Genomic DNA, 26,165 nt, shown 5'->3' on the forward strand with positions numbered 1-26,165 from the left:
CCTCAATCTTGCCACAGTCAACCGAAAGGAAGGCTCGGAGGATGTGGTAACAGAATCTGGCGTCCCCAGGTGGTCACCCATCCAAGTACTGACGTTGCTTAACCTCGCTGGATGGACAAGAAGCGGGGTTTCCAATGTGGTAAGGCGGTTGACTCAATATCATGGCCAGATACTCCAGATGTTGAGGCAGAGGAAGAGAAGGCTCCAAGCAAAATACCATGAGCCCACACTCATGGTAAGCATCCGGAAGCTTGTCCCGGCGCTGAAGAAGGTCGAAACCCGAGCCTACCGGAGTTGACCAGCCCTCCAAACAGCAGAGGAGGCGGAAGCCTGCACCTGAGCGGCCAAGAGGAAGGCAGGGAGAGTTCTCTGGGGAAACAAACCTGCTATGCCACGGCGGGATAGCCACACTGCATCATAAGCAGGAATACTTGCAGTCTAGGCTGAATTCGACGAGCACCCTGGAAGATGGATGGAATGGAAACTGAAAGTACCCGTCCTTCCGATCCAGGGTTTAAGGAGTCCTGTCGCCTCGTTACCAGTCTGATCGATTCTGCTGGCCGAAGTTTGTTCGACAAACTTGATCGGGGCTGAGAGGTCGACTATGGACATCCCCTCTCAGATCCTTCCTTACAAGAAAGGATCGACTGAGGGGGCCGGGGGTGAAGCCGTCGATGATCCTAAGGAAGACCTTCGCCTAAGGTATGGATCATTCTGCCCAACCGGGCAACTCTGCTGACGCTATGGCATAGAGGTTCAGAGACACTGAATTCGCTGACAGAGACGGCAGGCGCGATATCCTTGGCTACTCACAGAGAATATGCGGGAATGGGCATCAGGAAGCTGTCATACGGATGAGTAACCTTAAGCATCCTCCCAGCGAAAAACCTGCAATCCTAGAGTTCGTGAAGTCCTTTTAGGACTATGCCCCCCCGGGGGAGTCTCCCGTGCCATCTGTTCCTGACAGAAGAAAACTGCAATTGGACACCTTGTCCCAGTTGTCGTAGCCGATAACTTAGGCCGACGTGGTTGAAAGAAAAGGCGCTGGAGACCTGCAGAGTCTGGAAGAAAGCGCCTTGGAGGAGTGAAACCGGAAGTCGATTTACTCCGCACAGCAGCTGTCTAAGTCTCTGTCCTTGGGCACAAACACTCTGTCCTTGGGCACAAACAAACTCTTCTCAAGGATGGAAGGGTGTCTGAGGTCGTCGACCTCCACAGATGAGACACCCGAAGGAAGCCCTCAGTCAGTGCGTCCAGATGGTACAACATCGAGCTTGTCCGCAAGTTAGATACTTAACGACGAAAGGCCAAGGTGCCTGAGCTCGAGAGGAGGAAAGTACCCTTGATCTTCCTGTAGCTTCCTTGAACCAAACCTCGGGCCGTAACCGAGGAGGGAAAGAACCTGGTAAGCTCCCAGAGGAAGAGGTAAGCAGTCACCCCTTGTCCGATGGAGAAATCTCGAACGGAAAGCCCCATTGGGAATCGTGGTCGCAATTGCCCTGGAGCTCGCGCGACGGGAATTCCTGGTGGTCGGCGGGCGATAACCCATAGACGAGCAATGGATACTGCAAGAAATAAGCCGACATTTGTGCGAAGAAACACTGTAGGTTCGCGCGACGGAACACCATCCGTCTGTGCGATGGAAAAAAACCGTTGGTTCGCGCGTGGGCGAACATTGGAGAGCATGAGCGTAGAAGTGCAGGCACGTGGGCGTGTGGGCGCGCAGGCGAGCGGTCGCGCGGTTGCACGGGCGAGCGGTCGCGCGGTTGCACGGGCGAGCGGTCGCACGGTTGCACGGACGAGCGGTCGCGCGGTTGCACGGGCAAGCGGTCGCGCGGTTGCACGGGCAAGTGGTCGCGCGGTCGAGTGGGCGCGCAGGCGAGCGGTCGTGAGGGTGGGCAGGTGGATGAGAGCGAGTCCGAGGCGGCGAACGCAAGCGTTAGCGCGATGGCGAGGAAACGCGCTGCCACGTGGGCGAGGAGGACTGCTGGCGATATGGATCAACAAGCGATCGGTGGTGAGCTGGTGAGCGCTAACGCGCAGGTTGGCGATGGCGCGTTGTGATATGCCGACGCGATGGTCGAGCAGTATGCGCAGGTGAGCGATCGTGCGATGGCGAGCAGTATGCGCAGGTGAGCGATCGTGCGATGGCGAGCAGTATGCGAAGGTGAGCGATCGCGAGCAGTGATCAGCATGCGCAGGGTCGCGCAATGGTGATCAGTATGCGCAGGGTCGCGTGATGGTGGTCAGCATGCCAGGGTCGCGCGATGGCGATCAGCATCTGCAGGTGGGCGATCGCGTGATGGTGAACAGTATACGCAGTTGAGGGTCGCGCGATGGTGATCAGCATGCGCAGGTTTGAGCGATGGTGATCAGCATCCGCAGGTGTGTGGTCGCGCGATGGCGATCAGCATCCGCAGTTGAGGGTCGTGCGATGGCGATCAGCATCCGCAGTTGAGGGTCGCGCGATGGCGATCAGCATCCGCAGGTGAGGGTCGCGCGATGGCGATCAGCATCCGCAGGTGAGGGTCGCGCGATGGTGATCAGCATCCGTAGTTGAGGGTCGCGCGATGGCGATCAGCATCCGCAGTTGAGGGTCGCGCGATGGCGATCAGCATCCGCAGTTGAGGGTTGTGCGATGGCGATCAGCATCCGCAGTTGAGGGTCGCGCGATGGCGATCAGCATCCGCAGTTGAGGGTCGCGCGATGGCGATCAGCATGCGCAGGTGAGATAGTAGCTGGCGAACCATGTTCCTTCAGAAGTGTTGGAGAACGTTGGCGTGCCGGCTGTAACACACGTGAGCGATCCGGAGATCGCTGGCGAGCTGATGATCGCTGGCGGGCTGATGATCGCTGACGAGCTAATGATCGCTGGCGAGCTGATGATCGCTGACGAGCTGATGATCGCTGACGAGCTGATGATCGCTGACGAGCAGAAGGCTAAGCGTGGAAGCCTGCGCAAAGAAGAAGAGTCCTTGACCACGACCTGAACCGAAGTTCTAGATCGCGAGGGCGAACGTGGGCGCACAGGGCGCGTAACAGGAACCAACAGGAACCGCAGGGAAGATCATCTTGAAAGCGCTGACGAACAGGAGAGCGCTGATGAGCAGAAGGGCGCGCAGGGAAACCCTGACACGCAAGGGAAGAACCCCCATGGGGGCAACCCTTTGCCCCGTAGGGATCGTTGTCCACCGGGAGACTGATGTCCGTCGGAGGACCGCTGTCCGTCGGGCAGACCGTTGTCCGTCGGGAAGACGAGATCAGACTGCTGTCCATCTGCACCAAGGCGGAAGATCGAGAAAAAGGAGTTGTAGGCTGCAAACGAAGATCCAAAAAGACGCCTCAAGCATCCTTATAGGGAGATGAGAGGCCCTTACGACGAGGCCGACGGTGGGCCTTACGGCGAGGGAGGCCAACCGCAACAGAAGAAACCTCCGAAGAGGAGTCTCTATGAGTGTACTCTCTCGCGAACGAAAGAGAAACACTTCGTGGAAGAGACTGGTCAGCCAGTGACCTAAAAGGAGCAATCCTCCGAAGAGGAGCTCCTGCAGTTGCCCAGCCCCTTGAGCGAAACTGCAGGTGCGACCGCTCAGCACCAAGAGCATAGTCGCACGAAAAAAAAGGCAAAAGAACCCCCCAAAAGGGGAAAAACTCAAGCCTGGACAGGAAAAACTTCCCTCGGAAGGAAAGTTATCCGCCCAAGGAGGCAAGCCTCCTGACTGTTCTAAAAAGAACTGGAGAGCTGTCCGTCGACACGGGAGTACTACCAGTAGAAGGAGACACGCCCCTGACAAAAATACAAGGGGGGAGGCAGCAACAGCCGAATCCCCAGGACTCAACCAGACAGCTCACACCGTTGCTATATTACAGAAACGAACTAGATCGGTAACTGTAAAAAAATAAAACAAATAATATTAGTACACATTCATTCCCCCGGGAAGGCTCCGAAGAGGAATCCCGAGGGAAAGGAACAAGAATTTTAAAAATGAATGAACACTGAAGAAAGAACGAAAACCCCGAAAGGAATCGTTCTAGAAGCTGAAAAACAAAAAACAACTACAATTAGATTCATAACTAATTGATACAAACGTACGGCGTAGCAACCCCCCACACGGAAAGGAAGCTAGGCTACAAGGGCGTAGTAACACGTAGTAAAAGGGTGAACAACCTCAAGAGAGAGAGAGAGAGAGAAAGACATAAGTCAAACTCGATCGCCACCCATAAAATACGCCGTGGTGGCCTAACTGCCGAGGCCTCCACGTAGATATCATACACTATACACACACATCTGAAAAGGAAACTTACTTATTTCTATACTCAAATATATATACAAACATGAAAACATGTTTACATATATATTGAGTAAAAGAAAATTAAGCGATTAAGTAAAGACAAAACAGACAATGGCTGCCAAGCGAGGACCAAGACAGAGACGTCTGTCACAGTCCGAGCCAAAAGTTAAAGTGAGTATTCACCTGTGTGTGAGGGGGGAGGAGGGGTAGCTAGCTACCATTCCCCTACCCCCCCGCTAACTAGCGCGGGGGTAATACACCCTCGTTAAATTCTAATGGCTCGCCATTTCAGCTACGCGAAAAGTAATACCCTTTGTAAATAGCGTGGTTTGTATTTCGGTTACGGAACAAATTAATAATATTACACTATTAATATTAATATAATTATTATTATTAATATTATTAATCCACTTTGCTTATTAGCAGACTTCTTGGGGGACAGGGTGGCAGGCCAATTTGTATAAATAGCTCCAGGTTTTCATGTTAGGAAAAATAAAATTATTTGCAAATGTCATTTGTTCCTGCACCAATATAAACCTTTTGCTATTCATAGGGGTGACTCACTCTTGGAGGGAGGAAGTCCTTACCGACTGGCCTTGGTAATGACCCGGGGTCCTTTTCTATTTTGATATGGAATTGAAGTGGCAGGAACCCTAACGTCGCTAAAATAAAGTGCTTTACACTATTAGCAGCCTGCAGAAGCTTGTGTGTTCGTGAAACTAGCAACCCTTGTCCACCAAGGAGCTTGAGTTGTTTGGACCACTTATTGTGCAGCCACCAAAGGACCAATGGAAAACGTATCCATGTTCCTGTGGGTTACGTCTTGCAGGTAGTGGGCGGTGAAGGTCGTTTGACACTTCCACACGCCCGCTTGTAGTACCTGCGCCAGAGTAATGTAGTTCTTTTTTAATGCTAGGGACGTTGCAAAGCCCAGGACATCATGAAATCTAGATCGTTTGGAAGGAGGATGGTCTAGATTTAGAGCAAACTCAATTACCTTCCGAATCTAGGAGGAAATGGTATTCCTTGTGATTCTCCTCTTGACCTTCCCCATGCTAACAAACAGTGCTGACACATGGGGGCAAGCTGCTGCCGTTCCTTTAAGGTAAAACCTCAGGCTCCTCACTGGGCAAAGTACCAGTTGGTCTGGATCTTCGGTTACAGAACGAAGACTCTATCCGGACTGGGCCAAAACTAGGGTCCAGCACACCCAGATTTTGAGTTAGGAATGAACTCAGGGACGAAACCGAGAATTACTTCTCCCCATCTCCTAGAGTGGGAGACGTCGGAAGATAGACCATGCAAATCACTAACTCTCTTGGCCTCGGTAGGAACACCGTTTTCAGAGTGAGGTGGCGATCTGTTGCTTGGAGTAATGGTTTGAAATGAGGACCCTTCAGAGACTGAAGAACCTGAACCACGTTCCTAGGAGGAGGTCTACTTTCCAACTGTGGGCAAGTAATCTCTGTATGAGTAAGGAAAGTTCCGAGGAGAAAATATCCACTCCTTTCAGTTTAAAGGCGAGACTCAAGGCTGAGCAATAGCCTGTGACTGACAAAACCAAGAGAACCATTTCTTTCCAAAAGTGTACAAGAAACTGCCACGGTTGGAACAGTGACATCGAGGGGAGAGATACCCCTTCCCGACACCACCCACTGAAAACTGACCACTTCGCCTGGTAGACTAACGCTGTGGCGCATTTAAGGTGTCCAGCCATTCTTCTTGCAACTCGTTGCAAAAAGCCTCTCTGTGTAAGAAGGTGCTAGACAGTCTCCAGGCGTGAAATTGAAGCGAAGCTACGTCTTTGTGGTAAATGTTGGCCATTTGGTTGTTGAGTAGATTGTGACGTGGATGGAGTTCTCTCGAAACCTCCATGAGGAGTTGCAAAAGGGCCAGGAACCATTTTGTATGATGTCATAGCGGAGCTATTAGTCACTCGTAAGTTCTTGCTTACTCGGACCTGGTTGAAGACCTTTCTCAACAGACGAAACTGGGGGAACACGTTCACGTCTAGGTTCTCCAACCGGTGCTGGAATGCATCTTGCCAGAGCTTGGGGATCCTGGACTGGGGAGCGATACAACGGGAACTTGATGTTCAGGGCCGTTGCGAACAGATCCACAGTCGGAGAACGCCAGAAAGTCTGAACTTTGTTGGCTGTAAGATGATTCAAAGACCACTCGGAGCCCACTATCTGAGCAGCTCTGTTCAGAATGTCTGCTAGCTCATTCCACTTGCCTGGAATGAAGCGAGCCGATAGGGTCACCAAGTTGTCTTTGGCCCATCTGAGTATCTCTACTGCTAAATGGCACAGCAGCTGCAAAAAGGTACTGCCTTGATTATTTAAGTAAGCTACTAACATGGTATTGTCGCTCATCAATACCACGGAGTGCCTCGTCAGGAACTGGTGGAACTGTTTGAGGGCAAGGAAGGCTCCCTTCATCTCCAAGAGATTTTGTTGGGATTGCAAGTGATGTATGAGGCAAGAAGGTTGTTGGAGGCAGCATGAGGACGGGCAGTGAATGGTGGAATGAAGGAGTGAAGGTAAAAGTGGAAGAGAAAAAGAGGGCTTTTGAAGAATGGCTGCAGAGTAATAGTATAGAGAAGTATGAAAAATATAGAGAGAAAAAGGTGGAAGTAAAGCGCAAGGTACGTGAGGCAAAGAGGGCAGCTGACCTGAGGTGGGGTCAGGGACTGGGTCAGTCATTTGAAGAGAATAAGAAGTTTTGGAAAGAAGTGAAGAGAGTAAGGAAGGCCGGCGCAAGAATTGAAGAGACAGTGAAAGATGGAAATGGAAGGTTGTTAAAAGGAGAGGAGGCAAGGAAAAGGTGGGCGGAATATTTTGAAAGTTTGCTGAATGTTGAGGATGATAGGGAGGCAGATATAATTGCTGTTCCAGGTGTTGAGGTGCCAGTGATGGGAGATGAGAATGAGAGAGAGATTACAATAGAGGAAGTGAGCAGAGCACTAGATGAAACGAGAGTAGGAAAAGCATCTGGTATGGATGGTGTGAAAGCTGAGATGTTGAAGGAAGGGGGTGTGACTGTACTTGAATGGTTGGTGAGATTGTTTAATGTGTGTTTTGTATTGTCAATGGTACCAGTAGATTGGGTCTGTGCATGTATTGTACCACTATATAAGGGTAAGGGAGATGTGCATGAGTGTTGTAATTCAAGAGGTATTAGTTTGTTGAGTGTAGTTGGAAAAGTGTATGGTAGAGTACTGATTAATAGGATTAAGGATAAAACAGAGAATGCAATCTTGGAAGTACAGGGTGGTTTTAGAAGAGGTAGGGGTTGTATGAATCAGATTTTTACAGTTAGGCAGATATGCGAGAAATATTTAGCAAAAGGTAAGGTGTATGTTGCGTTTATGGATCTGGAGAAAGCATATGATAGAGTTGATAGGGAAGCAATGTGGAATGTGATGAGGTTATATGGAGTTGGTGGAAGGTTGTTGCAAGCAGTGAAAAGTTTCTACAAAGGTAGTAAAGCATGTGTTAGAATAGGAAATGAAGTGAGCGATTGGTTTCCAGTGAGAGTGGGGCTGAGACAGGGATGTGTGATGTCGCCGTGGTTGTTTAACTTGTATGTTGATGGAGTGGTGAGAGAGGTGAATGCTCGAGTGCTTGGACGAGGATTAAAACTGGTAGGCGAGAATGATCATGAATGGGAGGTAAATCAGTTGTTGTTTGCGGATGATACTGTACTGGTAGCAGACACAGAAGAGAAGCTTGACCGACTAGTGACAGAATTTGGAAGGGTGTGTGAGAGAAGGAAGTTGAAAGTTAATGTGGGTAAGAGTAAGGTTATGAGATGTACGAGAAGGGAAGGTGGTGCAAGGTTGAATGTCATGTTGAATGGAGAGTTACTTGAGGAGGTGGATCAGTTTAAGTACTTGGGGTCTGTTGTTGCAGCAAATGATGGAGTGGAAGCAGATGTACGTCAGAGAGTCAATGAAGGTTGCAAAGTGTTGGGGGCAGTTAAGGGAGTAGTAAAAAATAGAGGGTTGGGCATGAATGTAAAGAGAGTTCTATATGAGAAAGTGATTGTACCAACTGTGATGTATGGATCGGAGTTGTGGGGAATGAAAGTGATGGAGACAGAAATTGAATGTGTTTGAGATGAAGTGTCTGAGGAGTATGGCTGGTGTATCTCGAGTTGATAGGGTTAGGAACGAAGTGGTGAGGGTGAGAACGGGTGTAAGAAATGAGTTAGCGGCTAGAGTGGATATGAATGTGTTGAGGTGGTTTGGCCATGTTGAGAGAATGGAAAATGGCTGTCTGCTAAAGAAGGTGATGAATGCAAGAGTTGATGGGAGAAGTACAAGAGGAAGGCCAAGGTTTGGGTGGATGGATGGTGTGAAGAAAGCTCTGGGTGATAGGAGGATAGATGTGAGAGAGGCAAGAGAGCGTGCTAGAAATAGGAATGAATGGCGAGCGATTGTGACGCAGTTCCGGTAGGCCCTGCTGCTTCCTCCGGTGCCTTAGATGACCGCGGAGGTAGCAGCAGTAGGGTTGGGCTGTGGCACCCTAGCAGTACCAGCTGAACTCGGCTGAGTCCCTGGTTAGGCTGGAGGAACGTAGAGAGTAGAGGTCCCCTTTTTTGTTTTGTTTCTTGTTGATGTCGGTTACCCCCCAAAATTGGGGGAAGTGCCTTTGGTATATGGATGGATGGACCTTTCGGATTCAGACCATTGCTGGAGATGTTGTGGTGCAGCATGTGCAGCCCCCTACCCTTCTTTTGACGCATCTGAAAAGAGAATCAATTCCTGGGGAGGAACGAGAAGATTGACCCCGTTGCATCCACCATCTGAGGTCTGTACATTCCTCTTGTCACATGTGGACTAGGAAATCCCTGGAATCGGTGGAATGATTCCATTGGGATTTAAGACGCCACTGGATAGATTTCGTCCAGAGGCGACTGTTGGGAACTAGACGGGCCAGAGAGGAAAGGTGACCGAGCAGGCGTAGCCAGCTCAGTGCTGGGAGTTCTCGTCTGAGGAAGGGCCGTGCTACCTAATTCAGCCTCTGAATCCTTTCATCTGATGGAAATACTTTGTGCCTTACGGTGCCTAATAGCATGCTCCGATACAGTATACCAGTTTCTGAGAGGAAAACAGATGAGACTTCTCGAGGTTTACCATGATCCCCAGATCTTGGCAAGAACTTAGAAGCTCGTCTCAGTGGCGAAGAAGGGTTGCTGCCGAGTCTGCCAGAATCAGCCAGTCATCCAAGTATCTTCAGAGACAGACGCCAAATCTGTGAGCCCATGATGACACAAGGGTGAAGACCCTCGTGAACACCTGAGGTGCTGTGGAGAGACCGATACACAGCACCTTTAACTTGTAATGCTTCTGGTCTAGCATGAACTGAGAGCCCGAAGGCTCAACGAAAACAGTGTCACAAGAACCCGAAGGATCGGCATAACAGGAGACAGGACTCCCAGTTACGAGAGCCCAAAGGCTCAATATTACATCCGGAATGAGAGCCCGAAGGCTCAGCATAACCGGGGTTGCGTGAACCCAGAGGATCAATGGAACGGGAGACCGAAGTCTCCCTGCCACGAGAGCCCGAAGGCTCAGCGTGGCGGGTGGCACGAGAGCCCAAAGGCTCATTGTAACCAGGGTTGCGAGATCCCAAGGGATCAATGCAATGGTAGACCAGCATCTCCCTGTCACGAGAAACTGAAGTCTTCGCATGACTGGTGGCACAAAAGCCAACAGGCTCAGCGTAACCACCAATCCATGTCTCGAGAACTCAAAGGTTCAGCGCGTCCAGGACCCAAAGGTCCCCCAGCGTCACAAGAGCCCGAAGGCTCAGCATGACGAGAATGCGAAGGTCCTTGGTCTCGTAAGCCCTGTGCACGACCGTCCGGAGACTCCCGAAGGGTCAACATAACCAGAGCCCGAAGGCCCAAAGAGACGTCTCCCAACAGCACGAGGAGGAACATGCCCAGTATGGAGAGGGGTCACAAACTCCTCCACCAGACGATCCATCGTATGGAATGTACAGCAGAATCTGCCCGAGAGGAAGAATGCTCCAGCTTGAGAACTGCCACCCCCAGGGGGAAGGAACGCTCACCCGAAGGCGAACTACGCAAGGCAACGGTCTACCTCCACCCTTGGAGGAGAAGCATAAGCGCAACAGAGTCACTGCCCACTAGCAACTCTCGCGGACGAGAGACGTGTTCCCCCGAAGGGAAACCCGGCCTAGGACTATGTTCTGCCGCCGTCCCTGGTGGATCAACAACATCCTCGGCGTCGGTCACGGGGGACCAAAAGTCCGACCAACTGGTTGCAGCGCTGGCGCCCACAGAAGGAGGCTCAACCTCTGAAAAGAAATAAGAAACCCACCTCCTCTCCACCCCCAACTGAAAGAATCCAAAGAGAACATCCTTCAAAGGGGGGCCACCAGGGCCAATTGAGGGCCAAAAAGATAAAAGATCAGTCATAAAGCAGGCGCTCCCTGAGGAAAGGTAAGGGGTATGGCTGACTCACTAGGGGAGTCAGCACCATCCCCTGACCCACGAGGTTGACCTGGAGTAACCAGGCCTGTGCTGCTATGCGGCCTTCCTCAGGAAAGACTGGTGGAGGAGCAGCTTTAGAAAGAGATTGGGGAGTAGAAAAAGAAGACCGGGGTTTCTTCAACTTCGAGGAAGACCCCGAAGATGAAGAATCATGCTTGGACTTCTCTTCCGTAGCACGAACCACTCCAACTGGGAGGCAGACCATTCCTACACTCATCACAAGTGTCGTCCCTGATACAAAGGTGGACCCGCCAGGATGGAGAGTAGGTGGGGATCCGTCTCTACAGCAGACATGAAGGTACCAGAAGAGCGGCCTACTGAACAAGGGAAAATACACATGGGAATCCAAACACACACACAATCTACAAGGAAAAGAGAAAATGATTAATATCAAGGCAAGTCAAAATGCGGGAGAGAGCGGCAGTGTGGCTGTCCTCTAACAAGCCAGAGAGCAAAGAGGTTGTTTAACTCAGGTGTGCAAGAGAGCAGGGTAGCTGGGCTACCCCCAAAACCGCACCCACTAAATAGCGGTTGGGGTAGTATTCCCTCACTAAATTATCATGGCTTGTCTTTCAGCTTCACCAAAAGTAATATCCCTATGAATAGCAAAGGGTTTTTATCTGTGAAGGAACAAAGCCTTTTTATCATATACTGCATGTAATGAGTGACTGGCAAGTTCAAGGCCAGCCTAATGTTACAACACTTTTATAAAGAAGCTTCCAAATAGCATAATATTTTGTCTAGCAATGGAACATGGCATATTTGGAAGTAACTTTTATTTTTCCTAAAAATATAAACCTGTAGCTATTTATAGGGGTATCACTTTTGGCAAAGCTGAAAGACGACCCATTAGATCTTAGTAAGGGTTAACCACCCACCCGCTAGTTAGCGGGATGGTGGGTTTTAATAACTACCCCTCTCACTCACACATCTGAGTTGGGAGCCTTACTTTGCTTGGAGGTAGGACTTCAAGGGGAACTGGTGCTGACGGGCCAATCTGTATAAATAGCTACAGGTTTGTATCGTTACGAAAAATACAAATTACTTCCAAATTTGTCCTTTGTTCCGTCACTAAACACAAACCAACGCTATTTATAGGGGTTGACTTACCCTTTAGGAGGGTGAAAGTCCTTCCCAATCTGACTTTTTGGCTTTGACGAGGGGATTCCTCTTTGTGTGTTTAGGACATAATAGGTGGAAACCCTACACATCGATAAAACTGAGCTAAGCATGGTCCGCGGCCTATACAAGCTGTGTTCGTGATACTAGCAATGTGACTGTCGATAAAAGAATACTTCTGAGTCATAAGAATCTTCACAGGTCACCAAGACATACTGTACCCAATAACTCCCTTGATAGGGTATGGGGACGTGACAGTATTGACACAATACCAGGTTACACAAGGGAACAATGGTTTACCTGTAGTTGGTTGAGGTCAGCTTTGCTGAGGACCTTGGGTACAGATTTCCCAAAAAGAGGGAAGGATGAAGAAAAGAAGGAGCCAGTCATTCTTAATCATTCATTCAGACTAATCCCAGATAAAATATGCCCTCAACCTCCTGCTACTTGTCCATAAAGGAGCTTGAGGTATTAAACCAGTTGTTGTGCAGCCACCACAGGACCAATAGAAAAAGTTTCCATGTTCCTGTGGGTTAAATCATGCAGGTAGTGGGTGGTGAAGGTTGTCTCACGCTTCCACACACCTGCTTCAAGAACCTGCGCCTCAGAGTAGTTTAGTTAGAATGCCATGGACGTAGCAATGCCCCTGACGCCATGTGCTCTGGGTCGACGTGTCGGAGGAGGATCAGGATTCAGTGCCAGGTGAATGACCTTGTAAATCCAGGCAGAGATGGAGTTTTTCGTGATCCTCCTCTTGACCTTCCCAACACTGACAAAGTGTACTGGCACCAGGGGGCGAGCTGCAGATGTCCTTTTGAGGTAATACCTCAAACTCCCTACTGGGCATAGTACCACTTGACCTGGGTCATCGGTTGCAGAATGGAGACTCGTTATCTGGACGGAATCGAATCTAGGATCCGCTCCCCCAGGATTCTAAGTCTTTGCAACAAACTCAGGGACGAAGCTGAGGCTTACCTCTCCCCATCCCCTTGAATGAGCAATGTCATAAGAGAGACCATGAAGTTCACTAAGTGACCTGAAGCCAAGTAGGATCACCAACTTCAGAGTGAGGTGGTGATCTGTTGCCCGGCTTAATAGTTGGTGGGGAGGACTCTTCAGTGACTGAAGGACCCAAAACACATTCTATGGAAGAGGTCTCACTTCCGATTAGGGACAGGTAAGTTCATAACTTTGTATGAGGAGAGAAAGTTCCAGCAAAGAGGAAATATCTACTTTCAGCTTAAAGGCCAGACTCAAGGCTGAGCGGTAACCTTTTACTGTCGAAACTTTGCTATTGCTGGAATAGTGGCATCGAGGGGAGAGATACCCTTTCCATGACACCAACCACAGAAGACATTCCACTTTGTATGGTAGACTGAAGCTGATAATCTTCGCAGATATGCAGCCATACCACAGCAGACATTCTACTTTGTATGGTAGACTGAAGCTGAAGATCTTCGCAGATGTGCAGCCACACCACAACAGACATTACAATTTGTATGGTAGACTGAAGCTGATGATCTTCGCATATGTGCAGCCATCCGCCTTAAAACTTGTTGTGAAAATCCTCTCTGAGTGAGGAGGTGATGGATAGTCTCCAAAATGAAGTCGTAGCTAAGCTACAGCTTTGTGGAAGATGCTGGCATGTGGTTGTCTGAGTAGATCGTGTCGTGGAGGGAGCTCTTTTGGAAGCTCTAAGGAGCTGCAGAAGGTCGCAAAACTATTCTACATGATGCCATAACAGAGTTATGAGGGTCATCGAGAGAATGACGGATGTTCTGGTCTTGTTGAATACTCACCAATCACACAGAATGGGGGAAAGGCATAAACAATATTGTCCCACGGTTGTTGGAATGCATCTTGCCAAAAAGCCTTGGGAACCGGAACTGGGGAGCATTACAGCAGTTGTCTGATATTCAGGGATTTTGCAAACAGGTCCACAGTCAGGGAACCCCACAAAGTCAGGACTTTGTTGGCTACTAGATGATTCTAAGACCACTCGGAGCCCACTATCTGAGTCACCTTGTTCAGATTGTCCGCGAGCACATTCCTCTTGCCTGGAATGAAGCGAGCTGATAGGGTCACCGAGTTGTCTTCTGCCCATCTCTGGATCTCAACTGTCGGATAGGATAGGGGCTGCAAAAACGTACCTCCTTGTTTGTTGATTAAGCCCCTACTGTGGTGTTGTCCCACATCAGCATCAGTGAGTGGCCTGCCAGGAACTGTTGGAACTGTTGAATGGCCAGGTAGGCAGCCTTTAACTCAAAGAAACTGTGCTGGTACTTTTCGAACTCTGACCATAGGCCTGAGGTCGTGTGGTGCAACATGTGGGACCCCCACCATTCTTTTGATATATCTGAAAAGAGCATCAAGTCCTGGGGGAGAACGAGAAGGGCAACACCCTGAGTAGATTTTCGTCTGCCACCCACTATTCGAGGTCCATCTTTTCTTTGTCCCATAGGGACTAGAATGTTCGGGGAATCGATGGCCTGATTCCATCTGGACTTTAGCCGCCGTTGGAGAGATAAGTATCCTTAGGTGGCCATTGGGAATTAGACGGGCCAAGGATGATAGGTACTGGAGGAGACAACCATCTCTGGGCTGGGAGTTCTTCTCATCTGAGGAATGGTCTTACAACCTTCCTCAGCCATACTGTCCTGTCGTCCGATGGGAAGACTTTCTGGAGAATTATTATACCTAAACATATTGAGAGGGAAGCAGCGATAACTTCTTGACATATACCATGATCCCCAAATCTTGGAAAAACCTCAGAAGTATGTCTCGGTGTTGAAAAAGGGTCGCCACCGAGTCTGCTAGAATCAGCCAGTCATCCAGATAGCATAGGAGACGGATGACGATTCTGTGAGCCCAAGACGACACTGAGTGAACACTCTAGTGAAGACCTAAGGTGCTGTAAAAAGACCAAAGCACAGCACCTTGAACTGGTATTTCTTGTTGTCTAGTATGATTCTCAGATACTTCCATGAAGATGGATGGATTGAAATCTGAAAATCTGTGTCCTTTAGGTCCTGTGTACGCATGAAGTCCTGTGGTCTTACTGCTTTTCTGACCGTGTCTGCCTTCTCCATGCTGACCGGAGTTTGTTTGACAAACTTGTTCCGAGCTGAGAGGTCGATGACTGATCCAGCCTCCAGAAACCTTTTCCCCATGAAAGAGTCAACTGAAGAAGCCTGGGGAGTAGTCAAGAACCTCTTAGAGAGTGCCCTTCTCAAACATGGTCTGGATTTTGGCCTGGAGGGCCAGCTCCTTTGTGGATCACTTTGCACAGGAGCTCGATGGAACTGACTCTTTGGTCCGTGGAGGGAGAGATTGTGTGAACAGGACGCAATACCCTGAACAAATCACGGAGACTGTCCAAGGTTTGACCCCAAGCTGTATCGACCTCTGACAGCTGTGATGCAGGCATCCCCCACTGATGGACAAGTGGGAGGATTGCCCATCCTAGCGGTTGTGGCCTCGGCCGTCTCCTTTACGATTTTCCCTCCGCAAGAGGACTTGGAACCTTTCCTCTTAGCAGGAAAATGCTTCTTAGACACCTTCGATGATTGGTTGGCTGCTGTTTTGCTCATTGGCAGTTTCTGCGGCTGTTTCTTCTGCGGAGAAGGTGGTCTATAGGGCCTGGATGTCAAGGCTCTATGGAGGAGAGAGTCCTGGGTGGACTTCTTCCATCTATCTGCAGCCCGATCAACAGCTTCTGGGTCAAACAAGGAAGAACCCTCAACAGAGGAGTTCCTAAGTCTCGTCACTTCGTTTTGTGGGACTTGTCGGTGAAACCTTTCTGTTATCGAGCCCCTTCGCCTAAGGATGGTGTTTGCCCACAAGTTCACAACTTTGTGAGCAAGGAAATCAATGGTTCGAGTTCCCGACTGCAGAAAGGTTTCCTCCGCCGTCCTGGAGTTCTCCTTGAACCAGTCCTCAGTCTTTATCAGGTGTCCCACCAACACTAATCAGAGGTCCAGCCACGAAGTAGCCGGCGAGGCATACTTCGCCAACATTTCCTGGTTGAGGATCTCGGCCGCGGAAAATGAGACTTGTAGACCAGAAATCTTTCCAGAGAGTTCCAAATGGTCAATTCCTCTTTAGTGGTGAAGAGGAAGTGCCAGATGAGGCTCATTGAAGACCTCATAGTACTTCCTCTGCTGCACAAATGGCAAAGGGAGGAATTTTGAAGATGATCCTGCCTGAAGGGAGCTGGAGGAGCTGGTGATTTGTGTGATCGCCTTTCGACAGGCACTCTTCAGACCATGAGACCAGGGCAAGGCTGCATTGGTCTTGGGGCTGATAACTTCAGAAGGGTCTTCAAGTCTTTAGATTCCTTCCTTAGAGGAAAAAAGACTTCCAGGAATGAAGACTTTGGAGGGTCCTCCCTTTGTTTCTTGCCTGCAGAAAGCAAAACGGTTTCCTCTAAAGGCTTGGAAACCAGGCAGAGTTCCTGCCTCTCCTCGAACTAAATCTAGGTGTGGTAAACTCTCAAGACATGGTCCTTTGGCGTCCTAGGGTAGATGCAATCTTTCCTAGGGGTGTCGAGGTAGGAGTCCGTTCTGTTACCAAGCGGATATTACTGGTCTCCTGGCTGTAGCTTTCCCACACAATCTGTAAGAACAAAGAGGAGACAGCAAAAAGTCCTCGTCAACAGATATGAGAGGGCAACAGAACTCCGTCGCCGATGGAAGCTGAGGTAGCGTGTATTCCAAAGCCAAGCCAGCAGGCAGAGATCGTTCACATGACAACAAAAAGGGGGTTACAAACATTTGTTACGCGTGATACTTTCGATCGTTTAGGGGATTGGCGAGCTAGCGAACGGAGAGCAACGAAGAGTCCCTGGCGAACGAAGTGTCGACGGGGACTGATGAGTAGTTGGAGACCAATGTGCGAAGGTCTACACTCACCAAGGGTGACGAATCCACCTTGTAAGGAGGAAGATTGTTACCTTTCAGCACCGAGAGGAAGGAGCTGCAACAGCCCCTTCTTCGAAGAGAGTTCGGTCAAGCCAAGGGACGGCCACACCTGAAAAACATCACAGAAATATAAGGATTAACCCGGGGGGAGAGGCGGGGTCGCTTCGCTAGGGGAAGCAGGAACGTCTCTCAAGGACTGGGGTTTTCCTGGCGTTAAATGGCCTGAGCTACTATTAGATAGTTCCCCGGAGGAACCTGCCAAACAGGAGCTTCGGAGGAAGGTCAGGGGGTGGAAGAAGAAGCCTTGGAATTCTTCGACTTCGAGGAAGACCCTGAAGGCAACGAATCTCTTTTAGCCGCCTTCTTCCGTCAGCACCCAAACCTTTCCCACTGGGGTAGGCGGACCACTCCCAGCATTCAGGACAGATGTTATCACTATCGCACCGTTACCCTCTACAAGTGGGACATAACTGGTGAAGATCAGTGTCCACAGAGGACATGAAAGTCCCACAGGAGCGGTCCTCAGGTCCTGGGCAGGTCCACATAACAATGGCCAAGAAGCACACACACACTGAAAAGATAAAACAAAACAAATATTACAAAAGGCAAGTCAATAATTGTTGAGGGAGAAGAGCGGTAACATCCGATTTCCACCTGAGCCAAAAGTAAAGTGAGGCTCACAGCCCAGGTGTGTAGTTATGACCCCCACAACCCCACTAACTAGCATGTGGGTGGTTAACCCTCACTAAAAATCTAATGACTCCTCTTTCAGCTTCACCAAAAGTAATACCCCTATAAATAGCGTTGGTTTGTATTAATTGACGGAACAAAGACCTTTTACATGTACATATTAAAATACCTGAAAAGGTCTGCGTGCAATCCAAAATGGCTATTTTTGTGGCCGTTGATACACAAATATTCGACTTAGAATCAATCAGCCGCAGAAACCTGCAATATACTCAAAGAGTCCATGATATAAATTTGTGTGTATTAGCCAGAAAAAAACTATGTACTGAGGGTGCAATAGGTAACCAATGATGTAGTAAGGGATTACTGCAGTCTCAAACTCATCATGAAGATGCTTCGAAGAGGTCATTTCCAGCTGCCCAAGTTTAACATTTAGGTGGACACTCATGAAAACACCTGAGCAACAAAAGAGGCACTTTCAAAACAACTAAAGGCCTGCATGCACTACAAATTCCTTGAGTCATCCAAAGTACGAAGTCTTCCCCTCTTGAAGATGAGTATGGAATAAAAGTTTCTACTGAACAGGACTGATTCAGCCGAGATGAGGTTAGACTAGTGCTAAGTTCCTTCAATGACTTGGGATGTCCTGATGAAAGAAGACTGGAGAAAGTTGTACAAGACTTCAGGCGTAGATTTCCAGGATTATTCTACACCTTTCATATGTCCAGAGGTGGAATCTGGAAGGTAGGTATGAACAGATTTGGATGGAAGAGGGAGGGAATGTGCAAGACTAGGCATCCCCTTACTGACAGCAAGGGAACTTACCTCTGTAGGCTATTGGTCCCACCTTTCTTCTTTCTCTTAACACCTCTTTGGACAAAGCCTAGAAGAGTAAGAATGGGTGGAGCAGTATCTAAACCCTTCAAGAGGAAGAAGCTGGTGGTGGTCATTGCTGGATTTGTAGAAGGCCAGGACCTTCCTCAAACCCAAGCTGAATCAGAATCACATGGGCAACACTAGAGGCTTGGCCGTGATCTTCCTAGAAAGATCAGGGTCCTTGAGGAATACCACACATTGAATGAACGAGTACCAATACACGTTACCCCCTTCTATCGCTACCTCGACATTACCCTTCTAAGAGGTAGTAGAGAAGTTCAGCGTCTATCCAATCCTTAGAGCAACAACAGGGACAGTATTGTTTCTGTAGCCAGTAGGTGTTAAGACTAAATACTCGTCAACCCTTTACGAGTTTATTTCCTTCTTGGGAAAATATTATCAAGAGTTAAATGACAAATTAGGCTATGAACAACCTCAACTCATGTCTTGGAAACAATGGTAGGCACCAAAATGCTTGTGTGGTCGACTGGGATCAGTGTTCGAAAGCCTGGTGTGGCAGTTAACAATACTGTCCTCAGTAACAGTATGTAGAGGTGATATCTTCTCTTCTGGAGGTACCAAAGCACCTAGGGAAAGAAGAAAGACAGATGACTTAGTCCATTGTCGAATGTGAAAAGAGAGCACTCGAGCTCCTTGAACCCTTGGCTCATGCTGTTACTGACCATGTAGGGGACCAATGGGCCACAAAGAATCGTTAACCCCACGTAACCAACTCCTTGAATCCTCAGCTCATGCTGTTACCGACCACGTACGAAACTAAATGTAAACAACATACGGGGTTTTGAAGGATTATATCCTTATGGGAACAAAATTGACTTCACTTGCTTACCTTTCTGTGTGCTTCCACATACAAGTGAGAGTATCAGACATCTATCACAAATGAATGTCCTGTATAAAGATTCAACAGACTAAAGAGCAGTGCAACAGTAACACCTATACAAGTTGCAGCCAAAGACATAAGAGGCTATTGTGTGACAGGCAGGATGGCAGAGCTTCCCCCTACCACCATCTGTTATTACCTACTACTGTCTTAATGATTCAATCGTCGCTCCAGCGCTACTGAAGGACTAAAGTGTTGCATATGCGTAGGAATATACTGTAAAACAGTACAGCCACTATCTCTATGCTTGAAATCTGTTAACATATCAGCATGGCCAGTAGAATAACTAGCTCTTAAAGTTCTGCTGTAACTTTCCTTTCACAAGAGCCAGTGCAACCCAACTGACTACAACTATAAACAAGCAGAGAAAATCTTATAATTTATATTCATAATCATTACATGACAGCTATGGCAAATGTAAAACAAAGAGATGTACTGTACCAAGAAGCGCTTACAATTATAACGGAAGAATTTTCATTCCCCTCTATTTAGCTTTTACGCTTGTGAGAAATATCTTCTTCGGCCATATTCATTCTTTCTGAATTTTTTTTATTTTTTTCTTTGTCCTGTTTTTTACACAAATAAAATTCATTATGTATACATTTGTCCTCACCTTATACATCTTTGGAGCTTCTTAATGATTTTTCATATCTTCTCCGAATCTTGAAAGGCTACTACTTTTCAAGCACTTTTCACTAAATCATCATCATCCTGTTTGGTGGGAAGTTTCTTCAAATTTTTCTTATGATTGAGGTTGCTCAAAATCACTAGTTCACATATGACCTTAAAACGTACTCGGTTAACACTGTATTCTTCATTATCAGACATAAAGGCCCCCTTTCATAAGATAATTTGGATACTCATTTCATTAGAATACAACTTGTACCATTCATTAAAAACATTACTGTACTTGTAAAAGTAATAGCCAGTGAATTCTTTAATCATTTTTCAGTGACGTACTTCATTAAGAACTGAATCTAGCTGTGACTTCTTTGTTACTTCTTTAGTTTTATAATGTTTTGCAGCTGATCCTGAAAAGACATAATATAATTTAACATGAATTTGAACACAACATAAAATGAAAAGGAATATAAGAAATATAATTTGGAAAAACCTAATACTCATTCCATTTCATAAGAATTACAGTATTTTACAACCATAGTTTCACTGATAACTATTCTTTCCTTTGGGAAAACTACAAATTTTAGCAATTTGTATCTTTCCTAACTATACAAACCCGAATCCTTTTAAATAAGAGTAAGTTCAGCTATGCTAACCAGGCTGTGAGAAAAATGACGCATCCTGTGTGAGAGACTAGCGGGAGTGTGAGGGAGAAGAGGGGATTAGCCCATTTCTCCACATGGCCCAAAATACCATCCTGAAGTTCCAGCCTAGGGTTTGTGGGAAGGATGAGGTGGGGAGTAAACCTTGAAAAGACACAGACCTTGAGAAAGAACCCTAGGAAATAACTTAACTCTCCCAGGATCTTTTCTCGGACTATAGGAGATTAGGAGGGAATTAAGAATCCGATGTTTCACAACAAAGACTACCTGTTCAGGGGGAAAACTTAACAAAAATGACAAATTCAGAGATAATTTATATATTTTTTCCTAACTAATACAAACCTGGAGTTATTTATGTGGATTATCTTTGAGCGTAGCTGGTAGATCGCTATCTCGTTCGTAGGCTGGACTTGCTAGCAAAAAGTACCATGAGCACAATAACACAAAAATAATAACGGTTCTAAAGGCATAAGGCCAGGGACTTAACCAAGAACCTAAGTGACAGAGTACTAAACGGGCAGACAAAGAAGAATTCACAAACAAGTGAACAAACAATGGCCGCCGTGAAGGGCCAGACGGGAATAATAAAACAAACTATACTGGATATAAAACAAAAGCCCGGTACTATAAAAAGCTGTCCAAACAAACTATGGTACTTAACATTGGAATGTGTGAAGATGGAGCTTCGGACATGACGAAATAAATCCACGAATGATAAAAAAGGTCGAGAGCACCACAAAACAATTCCAAACTAACCAGTCCCAAAAAGAAGGATGATGTTCAGATGGCGCTCGCGTCGTGGCGTGGGTGGTGTGGCACTGGTGGTTGGCTAGGGCCTTTGTATCGGCCCATCCCTTTGACGAAGGAATTAACTAAATGGAAGACAACCTGTGAATAGTGGATTTCACGCGCCTTTGCTTTATACACGACACCCAAAAGGTGCTCGCGCGAGGGTTGTAACCCCAGCATTCCATGCTTTTATCTTTCTCTGGTATAATTGGAAGGTTTTATCAGAAAAGATATATAAGAAGGACTCTTTTCACTCTTTTCACCGGGCGCCACAGGTCTCTCCCCAGAAATAGATTTTTCCTTTGTCAAAATCCCTTAATTACGAGGTGGCAGCCCTGCCGCCTGGGGGTACCCAGCTGCCTCTATACTGTATGTACTCTCACAGCAGTGAGAGATGTCACTTTTCCTTTTGGCTCCGTAGAGATCGGACGTGCCCGCTCTCCTCCTGACTGTCATTAGACTTTTTCAATTCTGCTTTCTCTTTTCAGGTGTGCGTGTTTTCTCTTGCAATTGCCTTTATCATGCGAATCTGTCCAGGGCATGAAGGTGCCGCATGCGGGGCCTTCATGTCATCGTTGGAGACAGACCCACACTCTTCGGGTCCTAATCGTAAGAGATGGAGCGGAGGTCACAAGCAGGAAAGTGGCGATATGATCGTCAATCCCAAGAGGTGGAGCTCTGTTTCCTGACAGAGGGCAAAGGCAAATGTCTAGACACGCACAGAGGACTACGCTCCCTGAAGGATAAGGAGATCCTGTGATGGCGAGCGGTCTCGTCATTGGCAGAAGGTCTGCGTTGGGGAGGAGTGTGTGTGCTCTGGTCTTGTTGGCGCACTGGATTTGTAGGGGCAGGAGAAGGTGGGAGATGGGCCTCGCAACAGCAAGGGTGTTGATGACACTGCCCTAAAATAGAAGACATCACGTCGAAGGATGCCGGAGAAGGCCTTCTCTGGGGCCCCAGCTTCAGAACGTCAAACAAGACTTCCCTACACGGCAGCCCCCACAACACCTCACTAACCCCCCCCCCCCCCCCCCTACTAAATAGCGGCTTCGAGGGTTGTCACCTCGCTTAAAAGTCTTAATGGCTAGTCTTCCAGCTTTGCCAAAAGAAGAATAGTGTAGGGTTTGTGTTAGTTTTAGAACAATTCCGCTTCCTATGCATACTGGAGGAACTGTCCATCATTATACAATGGCTCCAATTATAGTATAATAAGGGTGAATGTAATTCATTGGGATAAGCATAGACTTTCTTATTACTTATCAAATCTATTTTACTTGTGAGTTACTTGGGTTAATATAATTATAAGCAGGACTGAAATTCGCTATCAAATATTTATGAATAAGTTTCTGGATGTTGTTCTATACCAGCCATTTTTTTTTTTAACCCTCCCCTTCACTTTTAGTTTCACCACCATCACATAAAGACGTCTCCAAAAGGGAACTTAAAGGAAGTACAACCTATTTTGAAATTAAATGCAATTTCATCTCTATCTGCAATTTATTAGGATGAAAAAGCTCTCCATTCTGAGTATAGCTATAGATACTTATGGTTGAGTAAAAATTAAATCCTGAAATAATGATCCACAGGGCTTGTGAGTGCAGCTCAATATGTAGGCTACTGCTTGCCAAAGCATAGGAGCAGTGATGTTTTTTTTTTCGAGCAAAGAGAGCCCCGCCGTAGCAAAAACCCTTAGAATTCTTTAAAAATATCCCTGAAATAATGGCCAAAAAAATAACAACCAACAGGGCAGGTGAGTGCAGCTCAGCATATGAGTTGCCAGTATATAGGAGCAGTACCTCGGTGGAGCAAAATGCATTAGAAGGACGTTTAGTGAATCGTACATAATTGTAATACAGTACTTTAATTTTAAGCCACTTACATGAACCATATATTTTTCAAACTTGTTATCTTATGTTTATTTTGCATTTATGACCACTATTACTGCCAATGGGGTCCCCCATTAATTATCTTTAAATAAGGGAGTCCAAAAACTTACAAACGGGTGGTTTGCCCCAATAATTGTGGTCAGAAATGAATAAAACACAAGATAACGAGTAGGAAAAATATATGGTTCATGTATTTGGCTAGAAAATAAGGGTAATTATATGATACGAAGCCTTTGTAGTTCGTAGTGACAGACCTGATGTTAAATTTCAAAAGTTATGATTGAAAAGTCACATTTTAAAAGTGAAACAAACATAAGAACACCACCTATTCAAAGGTTTCCCACCTAACCCAACTTAGGAGCCACATCCTTACCTACTTGCGACCCCCACTTAGACTGCCACATGATCCTTTGGGAGCCTTTGTATATCAGCGGTCAGTTCCTGACACGTTCATTAGAAATGAACGTCAACTGACCTAACTTTCCCCCCTAACCTAACCTGTAAGCCGTGTCCTTACTTACTTACCTAACGTCCCCCAGCGACCCCCTTTACACTGTTGTATTCTAAGTTAGACATAATAATACATACAACCCTTCCTTTGTATAATGATGGACAGGAACACATGTATAGAACACCTAACTCAACATACAAGCCATGTCCTTACCTAATTACCTAACGGTGGGGATAACGACCCCCCCCCCCTTAGACTGCCTTATTATTAGTGACAGGTATGAAAAAAGGAAATATGGGCATGTCTGTTATCATACATACACCCCCTTCCATATCATTAGCTTACCCTAAGACTAGTCTCAACCCTCTGTTTGCTTTCCAACCAGCTTCATTCCTGGGAAAGTAACGTTAAATCCTATTTCTTAATCTTGAAGCTAGCTTCATGTTATATTTCAGACTAAGGTAAACAAAACGGTTTCATTGTAGTGAATTACATGGCAATGTAACCTAGGAAAAAAACTACTGTTTCTAATCGAAAAAATTACGCTCTCTTCGAAAATGACATTCGTTCCCGTCGCAAATTAATAGTTTCAGAAATATATATACATCTATATCCTCCAATAATGGGGGACCACCAGTGGGAACTCGGGGTTTTGGGTGGGGAAAACATACTGGGGAATCGATATATAAACGTAAAACAAGCTTTTTCTTCTCTATACATTACCTTCTTGAAATTATAATAACCGGAGGAAAATACAAAACAGTATATCTGGATAAACTTTGGAGGCGCCGTTACAAAGATTGTGGCATGAAAAAATACAGTAACCAGTACTGCCAACGTCCGATGTAGATCAAATGTTATTTTGTGACCTGTCATACTACTAGGCTAGGTTAGGTGGGTTTGTTAGGTTCTGTGCCATTTTTGTACTTTTTATATATTGAGTAAAACTTATATGGAGAAATCATTTAATATATGGAAATATCTATCATTACTATCTTTAGTAATGTCATCGTGCCGTTGGTAACTCTGTGTACCATTCGTCATCGTTGGTAACACTGTGTATTATTGGTAACGTTGCTAATGTTATCGTTCGTTCGTAAGAGAAGTGACACCGTGCATCTCAAAGTTATCCGAATTGGTTAATCTGTTTGTTTCCGATTGAAATGAACATCAAATTCGCTTAATTCACGTTATTTACTATAGGAAAACAATTATATTTTGTTTCCCCAGTATGTTTTCCCCACCCAAAACCCCGAGTTCCCACTGGGGGTCCCCCATTATCGTAGGATATAGATGTATATATATTTCTGAAACTATTCGTTTGCGATGGAAACGAGTGTCATTTTTGAAGAAATCGTAATTTTTTCTATTAGAAACAGTAGTTTTTTTTCCTAGGTTACATTGCCATGTAATTCACTACAAAATTACCAACAAAATGACTATTGGTAATATGATACTTTATTTTCGGAACCTTTGTATATCAGCGGGCAGTTCCTCTAGCGAGCATAAAATATGGATACAAACTAACATAAACTTTCCCCCCCTAACATAACCTACAAGCTGTGCCCTTACCTACTTACCTAACGTAGAGGCTAATGGCCCCCTGTGACACACCCCCTTACATTGCCGTATTTTTAGTCAACCGTCATCATACATACACACCCCCATTGTTATATTTCCTCATTTTCTGTTTGTTTTATCTGCCCCAACGAAGTTGACTTAGAAAACTCGCTTCTCCCTAAATGATTCATTGTTTTGAACGAGTTTGGCCATTTGTAAAACTACTAAATTAGGACTGAAATGAAAGCCATAATCTTCGAAAATTACATTCTAAACTTCGGAATACAGGACTGTCTTGCGTTCTTATCTTTAGCAATGAACACATTTCCAACGTATACCAAACTTAATTTGTCATTTCATTACCTGTCACACTCTTTTACGTTGATAACAAGTCGTGGCATTAATATCAAATAAGGTTCTTTGCCCAAAACTAATGGTTGATGTGGCCTCAATTTACCGACAAATGGCGTCTGTAATCTCAACTTTGTTTACATCTGCAGATCAGATTAGATTCACACGTTGAGGCATCGCTATGCAACGGCACCTCTGTGTCTTTTAGTTTTGTGTTTTCCTTATTTTCACTAGTTTTTCTCTTTTCATTCACATTTGTTGTAGTACACTTTTCTTATTTTCAATATTATTTTCACAAAAAAAGGAATTTTCCAACTGTTTGTGAGCTATCTTCTTCGTATGGTTGTTGGAGCTCAATTGCTTTCTGTGAGACTGTGATCATGAAGTTGTCCACAGATATGCGATAGTCCCTAGAGGATGAAATGGTAGAATTCAAGGATACAAGGGTTGAAAATGTAAGATAACATGCCATTAGAGCATATTAAGGAAGAAGTTAAAGAGATATAGGAAAAGAAAAAAAGAAAAA

At 46.4% G+C, this 26,165-nt stretch overlaps 1 protein-coding gene across 2 annotated transcripts in view; it reads right to left on the reverse strand.

Annotated features, from left to right (window-relative positions):
- The window catches only part of LOC137653636 (uncharacterized), a 96,869-nt gene extending 70,907 nt beyond the window's left edge, over positions 1–25,962 (reverse strand). Inside the window, exons 1-2 of one of the 2 annotated variants that reach the window (XM_068387209.1) lie at positions 25,652–25,962; positions 19,933–20,350 (exon numbers count right to left, since the gene is read on the reverse strand). In XM_068387209.1, the coding sequence (XP_068243310.1) occupies positions 19,933–19,941 (9 nt within the window). In that variant the 5' untranslated portion in view covers positions 19,942–20,350; positions 25,652–25,962. Of the gene's footprint in view, positions 1–19,774; positions 19,891–19,932; positions 20,351–25,651 lie in introns of those variants that run through there. The other variant, XM_068387210.1, reaches the window with a different exon arrangement.
- Positions 25,963–26,165: the final 203 nt, after the last annotated feature.

The sequence above is a fragment of the Palaemon carinicauda genome, chromosome 14 (assembly GCF_036898095.1).
Source record: "Palaemon carinicauda isolate YSFRI2023 chromosome 14, ASM3689809v2, whole genome shotgun sequence".
Lineage (NCBI taxonomy): Eukaryota > Metazoa > Arthropoda > Malacostraca > Decapoda > Palaemonidae > Palaemon > Palaemon carinicauda.